The sequence below is a fragment of the Tasmannia lanceolata genome, unplaced genomic scaffold (assembly GCF_043159265.1).
Source record: "Tasmannia lanceolata isolate RefF3 unplaced genomic scaffold, GAP_Taslan_0.1 ptg000002l, whole genome shotgun sequence".
Classification (NCBI taxonomy): Eukaryota; Viridiplantae; Streptophyta; class Magnoliopsida; order Canellales; family Winteraceae; genus Tasmannia; species Tasmannia lanceolata.
This window is the reverse complement of record NW_027518679.1, coordinates 56,077,669-56,096,569: the sequence shown is the minus strand read 5'-3', so window position 1 is coordinate 56,096,569 and position 18,901 is coordinate 56,077,669. Positions and strand designations below refer to the sequence as shown.

The following is an 18,901-nucleotide window of genomic DNA, read 5'->3' as shown; positions in this document are numbered from 1 at the left end:
TAGTTACTTGAGACTTCTATGTTATCACGTGTCAACTTGTTGGGGTTTATTTGAGTCAACAAAAAAACCCCTCTCTCTAACGAGATTATATATGGCGGTCGCCCTGCATCGTTTGACTGATCCAAACCATTAATTTTTGGGCCTTACGTAGATGTAGATAGGGTGTACCCCAAAAAAATTTCTCCATACTGTTCATATCCGAACCCTCACCCTCTGTTATGTGTAGATTTCTATATTGTACCGTCAATTTTAAACCTCCATAAATTGGAGGGTTAGGATCATCCAATGGAGAAGATATTTTGGGGCACATCTTATATACATTAGGGGCCCAACAAATGAACGGTTTGATCACCCAAATAATGAGGGCCTGGGTTGCACCCTCATACATGACCGGCCATCATATAATCTCCCTCTCTGAAAGATGTCTCTCAAGGGATTTGAGACCTTTCAATTAAATGGAGTGCAAATATTAGATTCTGCGTGTGTCCTATTAGTACACTTTGATTTAGGAATCACAGGTGAAAAAATCATTTCCATAGGATGATCCTAACCCTCTAATATGTAGATAAATTACATTTAGAAATATCTATAGATTGAAGAGTTAGGATCATCCAATGGAGATGATTTTATGGGCAAGGGCGCAACAAATCAACAGTTTGGATTGTGAGGAGAATGCCGACTATTTAGGATTCTATTGATGGTATTTAAGAGAATGATTTATTTCAAAATCAATGCTAGCCTATCAGTTTTAGCGTCAAGCGGAGATGGGCGATTTTTTTTGCGGATGTATTAATTGTAGTTTTAGAAGGGAAAGCCAGCAAGGCACATTATGGCCAATAGAGTCCCGAATAGCTTCATATTGTCCCCCTTCCCTGTTGGCCAATAAAGTCCTGAAACGCTAGACTTCCTCTTTTTTTTTTCCCAAAATATTAAGGGGGGCAATTGTCCCCCTTCCCTTTCATGTGCCATCGCCCCTGAGCCCATCTACCCACTTACAACACACATCACCAGTAATTAACTCCTAGTACTCTAAACACGTAAGCCATAACTACATAATCACTACATTTTAGTTAATCCCATATACATCCTAATACATGCACATACCAGCCACACTGTGCTTTGCTTTATTATACTCAATTGAAGGCGATCGAAATAGAAAAGCATATGTCTAATGGCTACATGTACGTTAGCAGCCAATTAATAACACATCATATTGTTCTCATTTATCACTTCTCTTCCTAGCAAGGACTTCGAGAACCGACTGTGCAGTGCAATAAGCAATGGACTGAACAGTGACCATAGGATTCACACCCAAAGCTGTGGGAAAGACACTGCTATCTGCCACAAACAACCCTTCAACTTCCCATGTCTCCCCTCTCTGATTAACGGCCGATTTCTTGGGGTCCACACCCATCCTACAACTCCCCATCTGATGGGCCGAACAAATTGGCGTAGACAAATCCCTCAATCCCCTTCCACTAGCTTTCTTCACAAACTCCTCAAACTCGTGTGAGCTAGCACGCTTCACGTTCAAGCTCTCCCCCTTACAATGATGTGTTCCAATCTCATGGGCCCCGGCCGCAGCCAATGCCCTAAGCATCTTTTCCACTCCCTTCTTAATATTCTCCTCATCGCCAACATCCAACTTATAACTCAAAGATTTGGGCAAATTCACCTCGCCCGATCCCTTATCCCTAGCCAAAGCAAATAAATGAGCCGTCCGTGAGAATCGAGTCATCCTCTCTTTGATGTCCATGCCAGAGACCCAAGGTGTGACTACTGAAAACATGCCCGGGTGCAAAGCTGGAGTTTGTATCACTGCACCATAGCCCGACGTCTTGAAATTAGCAACGGCGGTCGACATTGCGGTCATTATACCTCCTTTGTAGCTCTTCTTCTCTTCTTCTGGCCACGATGAAGTCTCGGGAAAGTAGCCCCATGCCATCACCGTTGGATGGAGATGGAGATTTTTTCCAATGTTCGGATTCTTCAACCCGCTTCTCTTTAATAAAACTGGCGTGCCCAATGCGCCACCGGCAACTATGGTCACCTTGGACTCCACCACATAGACCTCCTTTCCGTGACGCTGGTTTTCGATTTCGAAAACTACCCCAGTTGCTGTTTTTCTACTCCTTCCCCTCTTCCTCTCGTGTAAAACCTCCAAGGCCTTGCAACCGGGGAGAATTACACCGTTACCTGTTGAAGTATAAATGATTAAGTAAGGCCAACTCTAACAGCTTGAGGTTTTGGAGTAATTGCTTGTTTCACATGTTACAGAGCAAAGGAGTTTAAAACTCAACAACTCCTAAATATTAAAAAAGAAGAGAGAAATGATAAACTTAAGGGTGCCCTTACAAAAAATCATATACAAGGGCACCTCCATTGGTCAATTTACAGTCTGCATTAATTGTTCCTTTATCTTTAGGGAAATGATATCAGCACTGAAATGTTATAATAACATGCCCGAAGTTTGTTGTCGTTTAGTATTTAAAGAGCTTGAAATAGCTTTATGAGAACTCTGTAATCTCACACAGCCCTTTAAATACTAAACGATAAGAAGCTTTTAGGCATCTTATTAAAACGTATTGATATAATTTCCTATTTTGCTGTGCCACATAATAATGCACTTTGTGGAGATTGACCAATGGGCAACCTTGTAGTAGGTTTTTGCAAGGGCGCCCCTCAGTTTATCATTACTCTAAAAAAATCCAAATGTACAGCCAACCAAAAAAGAGGAGCCACACGTGGGAGGTATTGACGTATAAATGATTAACACCAACTTTAATAACTTAAGCTTTTAGAGTAATTAGTTGTTTCATGGTATCACAGTATGATAAGTCTTAGGTTTTAAACTCTTTGATATTAAATATCCACGTGTATAGCCAACCCAACATGGAAGGTTTTGGAGTGATTGGTTGTTTGACATTACCTGATTCGGCCAAATCGACAAGCCATGTTTCTTGAGTCCCTTTCTTTCGTCCGTCCTTGCATCCAAAACAGCACCACCCACAATAATGATCTGCCGGAGAATTGCGAGGAATGTCATTCACAGGATACCCCATTTCATGACAACCTTTTCGTAAGACGGCGTTATTGAAACCCTCTTCGCAGATTGCAGAATGAACCCCCATCCGATCACAAACAGCATCCATTGCCATTTTGTAAGCCTTACTACCAAAGAGCTCCAAATCATATTGATTGCACCATTCTTCCATTACATGAGAGGGAGTACGTATTGAAGCCGACCAATTAACAGCTGAGCCGCCACCGACGGTGGAACCCGCGAGGAGTATGACACCCAAATCATCGGTAGCGAGTAATCCTCCCCCTTCATACATCCGATCCATCGTGGGACCCTCAAGAAGAGAGAGATTATTCCTTGCATAGTAATGCCCTTTCTCCAAGACGACTACTTTATAGCCAGCCTGATAAAATCAAAGATTTCTACTAATCTCGGTCAATTTACAATGAGCCTAATCAGTGTTAGAGGAATGCTAAATTCACATGTGTCCTTGCAAAAAAAGGGACAAAGGGCACCCCCATTGGTCAAATTCAATTTAAGACGGCGCCGAGGAAACTATGATCTTAGTTGTCTTTAATGGAATTTGACCAATTGGGGCGCCCTTTGTCCATTTTTTTGCAAAGGTGCCTGTGAGTCTAGCACCTAGTTAGCAAAACATGAAAACAGGACGAGAATTATTTGAGTTTAATACGTTTAATATGGTATTGGTTCAAAGAAAACATTGTCAAAAAACGGGAAACACCAAAAAATGCATTTAAAATTATGTCATTTACAAAATATAGTGGCGGTAAAGTTTGAAAGTTGGCCAAAAAACGTGTTTAATACGTTCAAAATGCGTTTTAAACGTGTTTAAAATGTTTTCCTCATTTTTCACTGTAAAAGTTTTAAACGGCAAACCAATAAAACATGTTTTTTAAAGTCCGTAAAAACAAAAAAACAATGAACAGAGGAAATTGTGCCCAACCTCCTTGGTTGGTGCAGAAAAATCGTAGAGCAAGAAGGATTGAGAAAGTTGAGGTAAAGAGAAAAAATGGGAAGATGGGGGATTGGAAGTGCTGCAGGTGTAGGTTTTTCAACTTCCGAAGAAGAGCTGAGTGCTGGGGTTGCGGCAAAGTCTGGTCATCGATGGATGTTAATATTGAGGGAGATAGAGAGAAGGGCAAACCTCACGAAAAAGCTGAAATAAGGAAGAAGGTTGAGGTAGATGATGGTGTCAAGGAAAAGGTTACCACATCACCTAATCAGTTTATTAACTATGGTGACTCAGATAGTGGGGAGATTGTGTCACTTGCATCCATAAAAGGGGTTGAAAACAGTTTATGGGGAAAAATTAGGTGTGGGTGGTCAGGTAATGTTAAGGCCATTGAGGAATGGTTGAGAAAAAGAGCAGAGATTGGTGAGGAGTTAAAGGTATACAAGATAGCTGAGCTTGAGGTCTTGATTATTATGCAATCCAGACTGGAGATTGAGAAGGCGAAAATGGTGTGGTTTGCGGCTAACAACTCACCATTCGTGGAATTGTTAAACTGGCAGAAGAAGTTTGATACTCTGAATGAGGAGGGGTGGTGGAGAATAACTGGGATCCCACCACAAGCCTGGTGTTTGGAAAATTTTAAGAGAATTGGAAGTAAGATTGGCAGAGTGTTAGAAGTGGATGATTCATGTAGATCGGCAAGGGGATACTTCGAGGCGAGAATACGATTGGCGACTAGCCGGAGTTGTCCGGTGGTGGTGGTTGTTCCGACCAGTGTTGAGGGAGCCATAATTTGGGCCAAATGTGCTAGAGTTGAACATACGGTGAGTGACAAAATCGCCGGATTTGGATGGGTATGAGGACTCTAGCTATGATTCCAGCAGCTTCATGTCATCCCGGAGCATCGATAATGGACCAGAGGAGGAGCTATCGGCGGGGGAGGCGCACGTTAACGTTTCTCCGGTAGGTGTTCTGTTACCGGCTTATTCTAGCGAAAGGGCACAGGATAGTGACGAGTTTGAAAACTCTGAACTAGAAACACGTGTCGGTTTACGTGAGGCTGTAGTTGGGCGGGATTACAGAAGGATGGAAAATAGCTGTAACGCACACGATAACAATTACTTGACGCGTGAAAAGACCGGCTGCAGTGGGTCTCTTTTACCGGGGATACCAGGTCACCAATTTGAGGAAAATCGGAACATTGGGGAATGCGGTGGGTATGAAATTATTCCTGGGATTCATTCGAGTGGGCCCTTGAGTGGGTTAAAAAATCACCTTAATCTTTTGGTGGATAGTTTTGTGGGCTTTTTGGAAGGAAATGGAGTGGCTAAAACTGGGCCCAGCACCCCTAGTTTTGATAGGAATGGAATTAGGAAGCCTGTACAATCTTCTCCGGCCCTAATCAATTTATTCCAACCATCGGAAAGTCAGGGTATCCAATTTGGTGTGGAGAGGGAAGTTGATCAAAGCCCAGATTTGGCTGCTGCTGGTCTTTCCTCTTTGAGGGTGGAGAGCAGAGAAGACCAGGTTGGCTTCAAACACCCTAATGCGGTGAGGATGAAAAGGAGCTTTAGAGACATCATTCAGCAGCAGGTGAGCACTTCAATTAATACGGATGGAGTATTCAAGAGGATTGTTGAAGATTTGGACAGTAACCCACTTCTGAATCGATTGTTTACTGGATCTGCAGATACCTTGGATTCTTGCCTGGATGGATGGTGCCACAGCCCTAGCTTTCAGGTATTTGGGAGCAATGAAAATATCGAGCAAATCAATTGTCCTCGACAGAGGTTAGGGGTCGGTATCCTTTGCGGTGCGCCAATGGAAGGTACTAGCAATTTTAATTCGATTTTGGATAATGGGTTTTTGTCTCCTTTTGCTGAATTGCAGGGATTAGATGCAGGAATCAGCAGTGTATACGGGGCTTCTGACAGGCAAAATCTAGAATTTTTTAGTTTATATTTGTCACATTCTTCTCCAATTTCTCTAGATGTGGCTTTTGATAAGACATCCAAGAATAGTCCAGGGCCTAATTCTCAAGTGAAAGTTTCTTCTGACATCAGGCTGGGGGGTGATGAAGATGTAGAAGGAGGGGATCGTTTAGATGGGGTAGAGGCCATGGTGGAGCATACAATTGGTGTTAGTAAGGTGTTAGGAGTTGAAGACTCTGGTCCGGTGGGTGGCTTTCATGAGATGATTAGGGAGGCCGAGGTTCGAGAGGCAGAGGGAGTTTTGGCTAGGTCGGAGTGTCCTACTGAAAAGAGGACGATTAGGGAACTAGCTAAGTTAAGGACTGAGGTGAATTATGGGGGGAAAGTGGGTGAGGGAAAAATGGGTTACTCCCCCTCCGATATGAAGAAAAGTGGTCGGAAGGGGAGGAAATTTGTCAAAGTTGGTTCCCTATGAAGATTTTATCATGGAATATTAATGGACTGGAATTTTTGGAGAAAAAGGCTCAGGTTAAATAAGTTCGAAAATGGAATCCGACCCTATTATGTATTTAGGAAACTAAGTTGGAGGTAGTGGATAGATATCTATTGAGAAATATAGGTGTTAGGGGTGATTGAAGGTTCTCCTTTGTGGAATCAAAAGGGGCCTCGGGGGGAATATTAGTAGCTTGGGATGAGTAGGTGTGGTCTTTTAAGGAGGAGTGGAAAGGATGCTTCTCCTTATCCATCGTCCTTTTGAGGAAGGAGGATGCTTTAAGCGTAACTTTTACTGGGGTATACGGCCCTTCTTTAGGAGAGGAGAAAGGGTTGTTATGGGAGGAGCTAAATGGGGTTAGGGGGAGATGGGACCATCCTTGGTGCATTGGGGGTGATTTTAATGAGATTAGGTTTGTTGGTGAAAGATTGGGGTGTAGGAGATCGGTTAAAAACATGAGGTCATTTGATGAGTTCATTGCAAAAAATGAATTAATTGATCTTCCATTGGCTGGATCTCGATTCACGTGGTGTCGGGGTGAGTATCAGAGTATGATTGACTGATTTCTCTTTTGTCATGGATGGTTGAAGCTGGTCCCTGAGGTTTTTCAAAGGTCCATTGTTCATTCGGTCTCGGATCACTGCCCTATCATTTTGGACCTGAGAATGGAATCTTGGGGTCCCCCTCCTTTCAAATTCGAGATTGCATGGTTATTGGTCCCTAGCATGGTAGAAAAGCTGGGTAGCTGGTGGACATCCTATGAATCTATGGGTCCATCTGATGTTAGAATCGGTAGGCAGCTAAGATTGGTGAAGGAGAAATTAAGGGAGTGGGTGAAGGAGCAAAGGAGTATTGATCTAACCCGGAAAGTGTGGTTGGAAAGTAGAATAGGGGAAATTAAGGACCTCGAGGAAAATGGGCTAGGATCTTTTGATTTGAGGGAGGAGCTTGGTAGGATAAAAGAAGAGCAGAAAGGGGTGTTGTTACACGAGGAAATCTCATGGAGACAAAATCAAGAGATAGGTGGATAAAGGAGGGGGATAAAAATACAGCATACTTTCATGCCATGGCCAGTGGAAGGAGGAGGAGAAATAGGATAGATTCTTTAGTAGATATGGGAGTGGCAGTATCGGGTAAAGATGAGATTTCCAGAGTTGTTTTACAGTTTTACAATTCCTTATATACTTCGGATGGGGGTCCCAGACGAACTCTGGAGCATCTTGACTTTAGCAGTTTGGATCTATCTTTGTGTGCGGAGTTGGAAAAACTGTTTGAGGAGGAGGAGATTGAGAGAGGGGTTTTTGCTCTGAGCAAAGATAGAGCTCCGGGGCCGGACGGTTTTTGTCTTGCCTTTTTCCAATCTTGTTAGGAATATGTGAGAAAGGACATATTAGATTTTTTTCATGGAGTTTTTTAATGGTATGGAGCTAGACAAGGGCACGGGGGCTACCTTCATCACTCTTGTTCCTAAAGTAGCGGGGGCAACAAAAATTGCAGATTTCCGTCCTATTAGTCTTGTGGGTAGTTTATATAAAATTTTGGCTAAGGTTCTAGCGGAGCGCTTGAAAAAAGTTCTTCCGATAGTTATCTCTGATTATCAAAGTGCTTTTGTAGCAAAGAGACAAATATTAGATTGCTCCCTTATTGCCAATGAGGCCATAGATTATTATCGTAGGCTCAAGTTGAGAGGAATTATTTGCAAATTGGATATGGAAAAGGCTTACGATAGAGTGGAATGGGGCTGTTTAGATTTCCTGTTTGCTAAAATGGGTTTTGGGAGTAGATGGCGCAGATGGATTATGTCCTGTGTATCCTCGGCGTGGTTTTCAGTGTTGTTAAATGGGTCTCCTAAAGGCTTTTTTAAGTCTTCCCATGGTCTTCGGCAAGGGGACCCTTTATCTCCCTTCTTGTTTGTCATCGTGGCAGAAACTCTGAGTAGATTGCTAGCTAAAGGATGCGATGTAGGGTTGTTCAATGGCTTCAGTATTGGGAGAGACTGTGTGGAGGTCTCTCACCTCCAGTTCACGGATGATACACTCTTGTTCTGCGTTCCGGAGAGATCCCAAGTGTTAAATTTAAAGTCCGCTTTGAGATGTTATGAAATGTTAACGGGTCAAAGATCTAATTTCCATAAGTCTAGATTGTTTGCGCTGAATGTCCCCTTTGATGAGGCTCTAGAGTTCGCGAGGTTATTGGGTTGCGAGATGGATAATCTTCCGGCCTGGTATTTGGGTCTACCCTTGGGGGTTGGAAGACCAAATAAGGCATTTTGGGAGCCGATTTTAGAAAGGATTGGGCGTAGGTTGGATACTTGAAAATTTAGTATCTAGAGGTGGAAGATTGGTTTTAATCAAGGCAGTCTTAGCAAATATTCCTGTATATTTTATGTCTCTTTTCAAGTGTCCTGTCAGTGTCTCGTTGAGGATTGAAATGATCCAACGTAGATTTTTGTGGGGAGGTAATGAGGACAAAAAAGGAATCTCTCTGGTGAGTTGGAAGGATGTTTGTGTGCCCATCAAGGTGGGTGGTTTGGGTATTAGAAGATTTAGGGAGTTTAACCACGCTTTGCTTGGAAAGTGTGGTTATGGAGATTTGGCGAAGAAAGATCTCATTTGTGGGTTAGGGTCATTTGTAGTAAGTATGGTTGTCAACCCGGATGGTGGGAGTCTTTTGATAATTTTAAGTCAAAGGGGCTAACGGTGTGGAGAGATATTTTAAAAATGTCCCCCCTATTCAACCTTAATATTAGATTTAGGGCTTATGGAGGGGATAGAGTTAAGTTTTGAAGTGATTTATGGTGTGGTGATAGCCCGCTCAGGTTGTTGTTCCCGAAAATTTTTCGGGTTGCGGTGAATAAAGAAGCTATGGTGAGTGAGTGTATGGTTAGTAGGGATGGTGTTTGGGAATGGTGCCCGGCTTATAGAAGAAGGTTCTTTGCTTGGGAGTTAGATTCTGCAGCTAGATTTAGGAGGATTTTGGATAATGGCTACAATAAAAGAAAGGGGATGGATAAGAGAATATGGACTGCAGATTCTTCTGGGTTTTTTCTGTCAGATCTTTCTATAAGAGCCTGATGCCCTGCCCGACTCCCTCTTTTTCAGCAAAGGTGTGGAAATTTCATTGTCCGCCGCGGGTTAGTATCTTTGGTTGGGCTGCATGTCGCTACAGGATTCAAACCATTAACTTTTTGAGAAACCATGGTATGTGGCTTGTTGATCATTGCCCCCTATGTCTTGCGGATGGGGAATCTACGGATCATCTATTTATGCATTGTTCGTTCACCCGGTCTATATGGGGTCGCATATTTCTGAGATTTGGGATCAGCTGGATTTTTCCTAGATCTATTGAATTGTTGTTGCAACAATGGAGCTTCGTGCCTTAGAAGAAGAAAGGGAAAATTTTGTGGGAAGTATGCTTGCTTGCCACTTGGTGGGTGGTATGGAAGGAGAGAAATGTGCGGGTGTTTGAGGGAATGTCCAAGGCCCCTCATTATCTTTATATGCGGATAATTGCTTTGGTTATTAATTGGACGAGATGCCATCAATCTTTCCGGTTTGTCTCAGCATTTGATCTTTGGGAAGGATGAGGGGTGGTGTGCTTGAGTAGTGAGTGGGCTAACAAAGTTGTGCAGAGATGGGAACCACCGCCTCAAGGAGTGTTAAAAATAAACTTCGATGGTGCTTGCTTTGGGAATCCTGGTCCAGCCGGGGTGGGAGGTTTATGTCGTGATGATGCCGGCAAGGTTTTTTGGTCTTTTTGGGGCCCTTTAGGTGTGACTGACGCTATGAAGGCGGAAGTCCAAGCGACTTTCAATGGCATAAAAAAGGTGAGTGAGGACCGTCTGAAGAGTGTAATTGTTGAAGAGGATTCGTTTAATGTTATCCGGTGGTTGAGGGGTGGGGTGACTCCACCTTGTAGATTCTTGGATCTTTTTGACGAAATGGAAAATATATTGGTGGAATCAGATATTGAGTTGATTAATGTTAGAAGATCTGCTAACGAGAAGGCGGACACTTTGGCTAGAAGAGGGGTGGTATGCATCTCGATGAATTGGTCTGATCAATTTCCTATTTGATGACCTAGTCATTTTGTAATTAGTTTTTATTTTTTGTTCTATATCTTTGGATATTCCCTTTCGGGTGTCTCTTCTGTTTCTTTTATAAAATATGTCATTTCAAAAAAAAAAAAAAATACACTTTTTTTTCCGAAAACATACTCAGTTTAAAACGGAGTTTTGCTAACCATGGTCTAGCATTCCTCTCAGTGTTTATATACAACACTCAAAGATTAAATATAGAAAGTAGGGGTGGTTATTCGGTTATAACCGAACCGAAATAACCGAAATTTGATAACCGAAATAATTTCGGTTATCAAATTTCGGTAACCGAAACCGAACCGAAAATTTTCAAAACCGAACCGAAACCGAATCGATTAAAAATTCGGTTATTCGGTTATAACCGAATAAACCGAATAACCGAATAGTGGGAAAAAAAGAGGGAAAAAAGCAAAATCTTGGTTTCGATCGGAGGGCTAGGATCATCCAATCGAAATGATTTTTGGAGCACAACCTAATTAAGTTGTGATCAATCAAATGGACGGTTTTGATCATCCTTTGGAGTGTCCGTATCACACTTTTTTTTGAAAAAATAATGATTTTAATCATTATTTCGGTTAACTGAATTTTTTTTTGAGATAACCGAAACCGAATAACCGAATTGCCAAATAAAAAAACCGAAACCGAACCGAAACGGAAAAAAACCGAACCGAACCGACCGAACCAATTCGGTTCGGTTATTCGGTTTTAACCGAATAATGAACACCCCTAATAGAAAGATAAGCATTGAATGTGGAAAGAGATAAAAATAGAAACATTCTAACTAATCTTACCTTTGCGAGGACCCCGGCAATGACGCCTCCCCCCGAGCCGGAGCCGACTATGACGGCGTCACAGCGAAGGGTTAGAGAGGGAGAGAAAGAGCGTGATTTTCCTCGTCGGCGGCCAGGAACCGAGATGTGGAAGCCGGCTCTATGGAGAGTCCGTGAGATGGTATCTCTTGAATTTTCCATGTTGACTATGGCTTTTGAAAGGGGTCCGAGAAGCTGATCTTCTTCTTCTGCTCTTTCTCCTCCTCCTCCTTCGGGTAGTTGGTTTTTGAATTCTGGGTCGGGCCCACAGTAGCCCAGAGCTTTCCACGAAGGATTCTCGTGGTTCTCATCAGCCTAAATTCATATGTATGATTATGGGTATTACTAGCATTAACTTGGTTATAACTCACAAGAAGAAAATTGGCAAGGGAAATGAAATATTCACCCCCTTTTCTACCCCAGGTCACCCCCTTGTAGTATAGAAAAGTAGCCATAAATACACTAGAGTGGGGCGGCCTGGGGAGGACATTTCTTCATGTGGAACCTAATATAGATCCTGAGTAGTAATTCTAGTGATTGTGGGCATAAGTTTCGAAATTATTGAAAATTCCTCAACTTTATTGCCCTAAAAATAAAAGTTCTTGGATCGTAATTTTGAATCAGATATGAATTCAATGAATAATTTGGCAATTTCTCATGTGCTATTTATAAATCTGGTGAGAGATTTTTAATCAATGAAACAGACATTGTCCTAAAGATAAGCTGGCCTCTTAATTTAGAAAGACATGCACTTAACTATACTTCCATGCTTTTTTTCTATATAGGCACTTTAATTTGTTACGGCTTACTTAATTTGTTTTGCACTGATAGCAACTTGAGTATTTTAAATATCGTTAAAATCCAATTAAAAAGTCTAAGGATGATCCGAACCGTCTATTTAGGTTGTTCCCAAAAAAATCATTCCCGTAGAATGATCCTAGCCCTCCGATCTAAAGATGAAGTGAATATTATGAAAACCTCTATAGATCAGAGGGTTGGGATCATCCTATGAAAATGATTTAGGAACAACCTATTTACATTGTGGCTTATTAAATGGACAGTTTGGATCATCCTATGGTGTGGGCTGAACATTATTTGGCAACGCGCAACGCCCTAAAATAAAGAGGAAACAGGGGGTGTGGAAATGTCAAACATGGGATGTGAAAATATCAGACCATGGAATTGATATTGACACACCCCCTGCTTTTTGTGTATTTTAATGCCGTTGCGTAGCCAAGTTGTTTTTCGTGTGGGCAGCAGTGGCTTTTGAAAAATATTGGACTACACGGGATTACACCATAAAAAAATGTAAATTTACACGTGAATACGAAAGGTAACAAAATCCCAAATCCGAATTTTGAACAGAGAAATCACGAAATTTATGGGTGGTCAGTAGACCTGGCAAACGGGCGGGTCCGGGTCCGGGCAGGGTAAAAAATTACCCGGAAAATTTTACGGGTCATTGAGCTTGGACCCGCACCCGGCCTGTACGGGCCGGGTCGACCCGTGGGTCACCCGAATTTTTGACGTATTTTTTTTTGTAAAAGGATTCGCTAGCCACCTTCGCCGAGGCTACTTTTCGGCTTGTCGCCCATCCCTTGCTGCAAAGCTCCGCATAAGTACAATTTGGGCCAACTTGGCTAGCAATATATAATAATCATCGGGTACTAAGTTTCAAATGAAAACTTACGAAAAAATGAAAGCAAAGCAGAAAAATTATCAAAATAAATACCAAAAGAATGTATTAAAATATGACAATTACCAAAAAAACTACAAAGAAAATTAAAAAATTATGACAAGTACGAAAAAAAAGGCCAAATTAAAACTTTTGTACCTCTCGACGGGCACCTATGGGGTGCCCGGCGCAGCCCAATTTTGACGGGCGAGTGGACCGGCAGGTCAATTTCAAACAGGTCACAGATTGGTGACCAGGACCTGGAATTTATGGGCGGGCCGGGTCACTTTTTGCCAGGTCTAGTGGTGAGGACATTTCTCCTAAGGAGAGTAATGATATGGTCCCAATTAATGACTATGTTGACCCATTAGCAATCCGCGATAGCGTCCCAGTCATAAGCAGTCCAAATCAAGGTCCTCCATCCCACCTGTCCTAACAGAGACTCCTCCATTTTCTCCGTATTGGTCAATTTTTATTTGAGATTTGCTAGGCAATTTCGCCAAAGCCATTTCGCAGCTGACTTTTGCATGAGAGAACAGCCACACAGGCTCATTTTTCAACAGATTTTGTCTTATTCATTTGAGGTGGCTGTTTTCTCATGCAAAAGTAGATCAGCAGTGAAATAGCTTTCCCTGAAATTGCCTAGCAAATCCATTTATTATACCAAAAGTAGTATATTTTGATTCTCCAAGAGGAGTATGCGAGTAGACCTGGCAGAATGGGCAGGGTACACCCGGCCCGCAGGGGTACGGTACCTATTTCATTACCTGCGAAAAAAAAATACCCACACCCAACCCGTACCTGTGACCCGCGGGTGGGTCTAGGTCGGGCGTTAGTGCCTGCGGGTTACCCGCCATTCGGTTTTCAACTTTTTATTCTTCAGGCCTAAACACTAAACAGTAAAAAATAGACTATGTGGGTGGCCAACAGTCTTAACTGCACTTACATGTACCTGCGTGTGGGACCCAAATTTCAATGGTTGGAATTGATCCACCTAATTAACTTTAATTGGGTGCTGAAATTTGCAACTAATGGTTGGTAAACTTACAATAATTAACAACAATATAGGCCGCGAAATGACGTTGCCTTTTTAAAAATAAAAAATACATATAAATTTATTGGTTACCCGCAAGTTTACCCAACCCACGCGGGTTGGATCCGGGTACATGAAAAACCTACACGTAGAATCGTGGGTATTTTTTACCCGTACCCGTGGGTATAGTACCCGCACGGGTCGTACCCGCACGGGTCGTACCCGTACCCGTACCCGTGGGTATAGTACCCGCACGGGTCGTACCCGTACCCGTGCGGGTTACCCATTTGCCGGGTCTATATGCGAGGGAGACTGCATCCACCCTCTGGAGAATGGACCCAAAAGCTAACGTAGAAAATGGATCAAATTATTTCGACTTTTCGCCCTTATATTGACCAGTATGAAACATGGGTCGATGTTGAACGGCCACCAGAATAAAATCATCTTATCCTGATGCCAAAGATGACTTTAGCAGTGATGGCACTAGTTTAAAAATGTAACCCTTAGATAAGGGTATTTTTTTGTTGAAATATACAAGATTAAATAAAGACTTCTCCATTGCCTTAAGCTTTTGGAGTAATTTGTTGTTTTCACTTTGTATGAGATCAAAGGTCCTGGGTTCATATCTCCTTGACCTTGATGTTAAGAATCCACATGCAATGGCCAACTCAAAAAAGGGGCCACATGTGGGGGGGAGTGTCAGAGTACAAAAGATTAAATAGCACTTCTCCATTGGCTTAAGCTTTTGGAGTAATTGATTGTTTCATATTTTTATCTTTTTCACCATTATTATTTTTTTCTGAAATGATGGAATTTTATTAACTAAGCAAACCCAAGACCCAGGTGCATGGACACAACAAGAAAGATGCTAAAGAGAAGAGGACTAGGAAAAGAAAGCACAAGGAGGTAATCTTTTTCTCCATTAATTAGTTTACAAAAACAGATGAATTGGGTTTTAAAAGTGTTTTCCATACTAAAATATGCTCTTTATACTTGTAAATAAATAGTTCACAAGATTAATGATACGCTAAGTCCCAAACTACCATACCAATATGCCACGTGTAAGATGAAAATTCATTTTCCTTTAGTGGACTTATACTATGATATGAGAGGGAGACTCGTGGGCGAGATTTTGAATTCATCAATGGGTTCGAGAACTGATGTCAATTTGTCCTATATGAAACAGTTAGAAAGTCACTTTCACCATCGATAGTGAAAGGCAAATTTTGGGTCTACAGGATTTACATGGATGTGAAATCGATCGAGACCTTTGATCTTGTAGAACATCATGAGGTGATCCACATGGTATTGATCAATATATAACATCCCATGGTCCGTGCTGTTGGGGGGTTCCTCGTGAAAGCTATTAATCCCACATCGGATAAGTGAGTGGATGTGGATGGAGTTAAAAGGATTCGGGCCTCTTAACGCCTAGCTTTTGAGGGGGAGTTCTACCCGGGGTCCCAATAAGTGGTATTAGAGCTAGGGCGTAGTAACCCCTGTGTGCGGGGAAGAATCTCGGTAACCCCGGTATGCCTCCGAGGATGAAAAAACCCCTCGGGAAAGATAAATAATATCAAACAACAGTCAAACAAGCAAACTAATAAGTGAACTATATTGCAAAATGCTGATATTGATAGGTGAAAGTACCGTTTCTATAAATTATTCAAGAGTTCTTAAGAGTAACATGAAAATAAAACCGATGGGCAAAACAGTATAACCAATAAGGGATGTATTTGAGAAGAAAATACATGGTGAATGCTCATGTAGATCGGTATTGATAGTACGAAAGAAGACCTCCCCGCAGCTGCATCTTAAAAAGAGTGCTGGCGTTAGATCAAATATCAAGGGCCATACTGTCAATACCGATCTACATACGTATTCACCATATAAAATCTCGTATTTGAGTTATTTAATGTTGAAGAAAAACCAAAAAGGAAATTACTACAAAAAAAGGGAAGTGATATTTACGCCCCTTTTGATCACCAGGGACACCCAACGTCAGTATATCAATGGCAAAAAGGGAGATGATGTACTTTATGTCAAAAAAATCCAATGGCTTTGATTGCAAAGTACACTGGCAAATGGGCGTCCCTGGTGATGAAAGGGGCGTAAATATCATTTCCCAAAAACTAAAATCTTACCCTAAATTTTACTAACACAACCTTTCAGGTTTTGGTCAGGAGGAAGGCTACAGTGACAAATGCACAAGAAAACAAGGGAGCTGTCCCACAAACCACATGTTCCGCAACAGATGCTTTAATGCTCTGTTTGGTTGCCGGGTTTTTTTTGTTCCTAGGAGTTTTGTGGGAGAGTAAGTTAAATTTTGGTCCCATCCCATGTTTGGTTGCCTTTTAGCACTAGGTTTATTTTAATCCCACTCTTGTAATGATTACTTGTGGGGTGAATTTTTTAATCCCACTTTTGTAACGATTGCCTTTTCATCCCATCCCAAGATAACCCCAGGAACAAAACTAAACTCAGGAACCAAAAATAAGCTTGAGAAGAATTTTTTTTCTACCCAACAGTTCAAGCAACCAAACAAAGGATTTTTTTTTCCCACCATATCTCCCAGGGTATTTTTTTCTCCCACATAACCAAACATGGGATTTTTATTTTACCAGAATACTTCCAGGACTTTTTTTTCCCCCACCTATCTCCCAGGGTATTTTTTTCTCCCACATAACTCCCGGGAACAAAAAAAACCTGGCAACCATACAGAGCATAAATGACCAAATTGGTGGTCGTGTTCTCTGTTGTGTTTATTGACTCCCCACAAGATGCCAAAAAATTGTTTCAAATGATAAAATCATAATCCCCACAAGATGCCAAAACAGTGATGCAAATGATAAAATCATCGGTGATTTTCACTTTAGCCGACTTTCGTTTTCAAAGTGTTTGCCTTTTTCCTTTTTGGAGAGAGAGAGAGAGAGAGAGGTTCACAAGTTAAAGTTAATCTTACCATGGTGAAGAACATAAGGACGGTGAGATACTTCATGGCTTTGAAGAGCATCCGGTAGAGAAAAAAGGAGCTTAAGGACCACGAGAAAAGGATCTCCTCTCGCCTATGAGGCAACACCTGAGAAAATCTCTGGAAGTATGGAAAGTCGCTCGACAAGCTCGCTTTCCCACAAATTATAAAAGTGCCATACCATGTTGATAAGAACCACAAGGCCAAATGAAGCAGCCATAAAGACGCATGTTGCAATCGCCTCGTCATGAACCCTCCAATCTACACAAGTAATAACAATAATTCCATCAACTTAAGAAACAAAATTACTAAAAAAAAGTGGTTTCCTAATTTTCCTCCTACATTGAATTTTAGGCAGAGAATGAGAATACTTTTCACGTTTGCAAGATGAGTCTACATGAGGAACCTACATAAACATGCTTAGAAAACAAACAAAAAAGACTAAATAAAGGGCCAATATCTTGTTTTGTTTTTTTCTTACTAGAGAAGATGATATGATCGAATGCAGATGATGATGATCAATTTAAAGGGATGAAGGGGGAGAAGAGAGCATTCAATTGATTCCAGTAATCAATTACTTGGCTAGCTACAGAGGGTTTTCTTCTCCTGTCAAGGGGCTTTCAGTTGTGTGTTTTCCATATCAATCTCATAAGAGAAAATGGATTAGCTTATATACTATCCTTTACCTAGTATCGTTACAATCCGATCGCTAATAACACACCCTATAGTGTAACACTTACACGGTCTGGAGTCCCGGTCATGGACGCTGAGGTACGGTAGAAGTTGTATAGATCCTCATTTCCATTGCGGGGAACATCAATAGAGGGCATAAGGGTATCACAAATGGCCGTGAGGGACTCCATTTGACGAGACGAAAGGCCATTGGCATAAGGTGTTCTTCCTCCTCTTAGAAGCTCATGGCCCGGCGATACGGGGCATAAGGGTATCACACCTATGGATGAAGAATCACTCACCTTTCCAGTCGCTGTTAGGCTTATATTTTTGGTATGGTTCGGCTCCATGGCCGGAAAACAAAGGTTGGCTAAATTTAGTTAATGGCAAAACAAAGGTCTCTCTCAAAGAGAGGTCGAGAGATGAAATGACGAAGAAGAAAATGTGATGGAGGAGGGTGTGTGTGTGACGGTTAGCTTAAAAAGAGGTTGGGAAGGTTTAAGAGGCATGAGGGGAATATGACAAACCAAATTATCAATCACACTTGGTGCAAGTATACCTGCCCAAATTAATGCACTTCCTAATCGTGACGCTATGTATAACCACGTCGGTTGGCAATGAATTCCCTTCGTCGTTACAGAAACAACCCCTCATTTCTCCACTGATTGACCCTTTTTAGTCTTAAGTCTTAACCATAGGTCCATAGCTCATCAACCTACGTCCTGGTTACTATGGTAATGGTGCCTACCATGAAGTCAAGTTTAAGTGATACAAAAAAGTACCACCCTTGATATTTGATCCAGCAGCAGACTCCTGTTGGACCAAATATCAAGCGTGGTACCGCCCACAATTGACTTCACGGGGCACCAGATAAAATCTCCTGGTTATTAGTCATTTAGTCTTTAATGCTTGTTTGCTTATTGTTTGGGCCGCAACATCAATGGGCCCTCCATGCAAAATACCCTCATCTACAAAATATCACTCATCTCAATTCAACTCAACTCAACTCAACTAAGCCTTTGTCCCAAACTAGTTGGGGTCGGCATCTGCAAAATATTACTCCAGTTGGAAAATCAACATCATCCAATTAGAAGACTCTTGCTCTAAATCCCATTTTTGTAACCATCTATTTGCTGATCGAGAGGATAATGAAGCATTTATCTCTTGATGATATCATGTGGTCGTTGGATTTTATCATAATTTTCAAAATCATGTCTTAATTTTTG

At 41.7% G+C, this 18,901-nt stretch overlaps 1 protein-coding gene across 1 annotated transcript; it reads right to left on the bottom strand.

Annotated features, from left to right (window-relative positions):
• Nucleotides 1-1,101: 1,101 nt before the first annotated feature.
• LOC143879970 (Long-chain fatty alcohol dehydrogenase family protein) lies at nucleotides 1,102-18,171 on the bottom strand. Its single transcript, XM_077382712.1, has 5 exons — nucleotides 17,744-18,171; nucleotides 16,995-17,264; nucleotides 11,307-11,639; nucleotides 2,930-3,425; nucleotides 1,102-2,196 (listed from the first exon to the last, which is right to left on the bottom strand). The coding sequence occupies exons 1-5, from the start codon at nucleotides 18,023-18,025 to the stop codon at nucleotides 1,220-1,222; spliced, it is 2,358 nt and encodes a 785-aa protein (XP_077238827.1). The 5' UTR covers nucleotides 18,026-18,171; the 3' UTR covers nucleotides 1,102-1,219.
• Between the last annotated feature and the right edge of the window lie 730 nt (nucleotides 18,172-18,901).

Bases quoted from the DNA above. Each gene is read 5' to 3' on its own strand.
- LOC143879970 (XM_077382712.1), bottom strand. From the start codon at position 18,025: ATGGAGCCGAACCATACCAAAAATATAAGCCTAACAGCGACTGGAAAG. The intron at 11,640-16,994 runs GTAAGATTAACT...ATATGAATTTAG, and splicing joins TCCTTATGTTCTTCACCATG to GCTGATGAGAACCACGAGAA. The intron at 3,426-11,306 runs GTAAGATTAGTT...TGATTTTATCAG, and splicing joins TTGCCGGGGTCCTCGCAAAG to GCTGGCTATAAAGTAGTCGT.